The sequence below is a fragment of the Orbicella faveolata genome, unplaced genomic scaffold (assembly GCF_042242905.1).
Source record: "Orbicella faveolata isolate gen_17 unplaced genomic scaffold, um_ofav_v1 contig_46, whole genome shotgun sequence".
Taxonomy (NCBI): Eukaryota; Metazoa; Cnidaria; class Anthozoa; order Scleractinia; family Merulinidae; genus Orbicella; species Orbicella faveolata.
The window spans coordinates 6406021-6408822 of record NW_028301576.1 but is presented as its reverse complement, the minus strand read 5'-3'; the positions used below and the strand labels follow the sequence as shown (position 1 = coordinate 6408822).

General features: G+C 37.4%; 1 protein-coding gene across 1 annotated transcript; it reads right to left on the bottom strand.

Moving 5' to 3' along the window:
• Positions 1 to 294: 294 nt before the first annotated feature.
• On the bottom strand, positions 295 to 2148 carry LOC149098145 (uncharacterized). Its single transcript, XM_089278268.1, has 2 exons — positions 1244 to 2148; positions 295 to 1004 (listed from the first exon to the last, which is right to left on the bottom strand). Exons 1-2 carry the CDS (start codon positions 1755 to 1757, stop codon positions 748 to 750), a joined length of 771 nt encoding a protein of 256 aa, XP_089134394.1. The 5' UTR covers positions 1758 to 2148; the 3' UTR covers positions 295 to 747.
• Positions 2149 to 2802: the final 654 nt, after the last annotated feature.

Sequence of the window (2802 nt, the reverse complement as noted above, 5' to 3'; positions counted from 1 at the left end):
GCTACAGCATACATGTATTGTTAAATATGATTTTCACCCCAGCTTGAAGCAAAACAGAAATGTAAGTTCATTCCATAATCATTTTGCATATATTTATTTCAATCTGTGTTTCCTCAATTTTCCCTTGCATGTTTGATTTCATTATGCCTCATATTCTCAAGCCCAGACACAAGGTAAAACATGTCAGATTGTGACCATTTCAGCTATTAATTGAACTTCACGTGACCTCAGAACAATTCTAGCTTTATATAATATTTCTCAAGCAATTTAAAAATAAAAAGAGAAAATCATTGCTTGATTAACAAACTTTTATTTATTCAGCTGTCAATTCTTTAATACACACTGGAATAAATTATTTTAAAAAAAGGGCCTCAAATTATGTGTCATCAAATCAATTTACTTCGAATTTCCTGATAGCAAAAATATGCTAATATCTCTGAAGAAAATAAATTCATAAAGTTAAAAACTACGAAATACTCATTATAGATAAATTCATCAAAATTGGTCAACAAATGATATAGGAAATAGACAAGAATAAACAAGTAAAAATGTACAGCATAAAAGCTTACATAAGAAATTTAACCGGCTAACCATCAGAATTAGTACATGTTGCCTGATGATGATCTGATGTTGATATGAAGTTCAACTCCTTAGGCTTTAACACAAATGACGCCGAAAAAATAACTGATAACGGATAGCAGATCTAGCTGAAAGTGACGCAGGCACGAGTACAAAAACGTATTGAATCTACTTTTGAAGTACCTGCGCCAGTTTTAACAGAAACTCCTGATCTTCTTTCCTTCTCTTCTCCTCCCTTTCTTCATCTCTTCTTTCACGTGCCTTCTCTGCCTCCATAAATCTCCTATCAGCTGCTTGCTGATAGGACACAAACGCCTCTAAAGCTTTGTCGACTTTGGCAAATGCGTCAGTTGTTGACAACTTGCGTTTTTTTGTGCCACTTTTACATACAGGTACTGGCTTCTCATCCTCCGTTGTTGTTGTTTCTGAAAAGGAACACAACAAATCTTACGCCTAAATGTGGGGATCCAAGTCGGAAATTAATAATGTTAGTAGCTGCTTTATGTTTTACTTATCTCTTGCAATACATGATTCCATCTGTCTTGAAGTATATTTGCAAAAATAAACCCATCAACTTAATCGACAGTGCAAGGCGCCCATGTTCTGTTACGTACGACAATTGTCTGGCCCTCCAATAGGCGATAGTGTTTTTTTGAAAGCTCACCTGTACATGTCACACAAGCATCTTTTTTTGGTTCCGGGCATTTGCTGGCTTTGTTGTTGTTGTCGCTGCTGCTGCTGGAAGTTAAATTTGGCGCAACGTTTTCGACATTTCCTTTGCTTTCTTCTTCACAGACCTGTGTACCATCCCCAATGACAATTTGGGAAGAAGTAACAACACTCTTTGGCTTCGTGCAGGGCTTTGCTGATAAGAATTCATCGACTTCATCGAAGAACGCCGGCTTCTTCTTCGGAGTTCCGTTTCCTGTCTTCCTGCATTCATCTTTGTAGGAACGATACGCGCTTACCAAAGTGTGTATTCTTGTTTTACAGGCGTCTTCGTCCCTGTCCTCGTAGCCCGCCGCCCGTAGAAATGCGCTGATTTCTTGCCATATAGGCTTCTTTCTGGTACAGGACAATAGTTTTGTTTGTATGTTTTCGTCCCCCCACTTCTGAAGTAACAACATGGTCTCTCTGTTCTCCCAAACTCTTCCGCGAGGTTTTTTAACGGCCGCCATTTTGGATGTGTTTAATAAAACACAAAAGTTAAACTACCTCGTCAAGGTAGTTTTATAAAACACGGTTCTAGACATGTTTTGTTAAACGCGCCCGCGATGTGAACGGGCAGTTTAGTAAAACAAGTTTATTAAAACACGATTTAAACATGTTTAAGCTTTGGTGTGAACGGGGTATTAGTTTGTGAACTTTGTTCATCAAAAAAGATCACTAAAGTATACTGTGGCACAGGGACTTTCGGGTGGAAGGCTTGTAGAGCTGTAGCCCTACCACTTTTTTTGTTATATTTATTGGGGTTGTAACCATAATGGTGTGATAAATAGTGTAACAGTGACCTGTAACGCTTGGTTGTCTTGGCCAGATTTGATACCCCTACCACAGGGCTTCAAAAGTGATGCCTTCGGTCCCTGTCAGGCAAGCTACTTCGACATAGTGAGCTATTACAATATATATTTTGATATTCTTTCTAGTTTATACTTTTATATACATGCATGTATATAATGAAGGTTTACTGAGATCACACTGTAAAGAACTGGTTGTAATACTAGTCACTTCAAATTTAAACCTGCCATGTAAACCACTTGTTTACTTTTCCGAGCATATTCCTGTGTTTGAAAGGTCTTTTTATTGCTGAACGGTGTAGTGATTCAGAAACTGAGATTTGTTAGATAAAAGATTACCACCAAAAACCAGAAAAACAGAGGTTATCATTATACTATTTTGGAAAACAGCCCTAAGAAAATAGTCGCGCTGATTTGTTAAAAATCTTGTTTCTATTTAACTCGATAGAAACACGGTACATCTTTTCTATTTCTTAAATATTGCCAATTTAATGTGAGCGCTGTGTATACAGTCAGAAGCATGTTAGGGCTATATGCTTCTGATACAATGGAATCCCGATTTATCAAACCCACGATTTTTTAAACCTCCCAATAACTCGGACCAAAGGTCGTTTAAGTTGGTTTTGTTTTCCTGTAATTTTATCCCCAATATCTTGAATATCGAACGCATGTCTAATTTACCAATATTCCCCTAGAGAGGGTCTTT

What these genes read in the sequence shown, in the direction of transcription:
- LOC149098145 (XM_089278268.1), bottom strand. Translation starts at nt 1,757, where the DNA reads ATGGCGGCCGTTAAAAAACCTCGCGGAAGAGTTTGGGAGAACAGAGAG. An exon ending in TGCTTGTGTGACATGTACAG is followed by an intron (nt 1,005 to 1,243) that starts GTGAGCTTTCAA and finishes GTTCCTTTTCAG; the next exon opens with AAACAACAACAACGGAGGAT.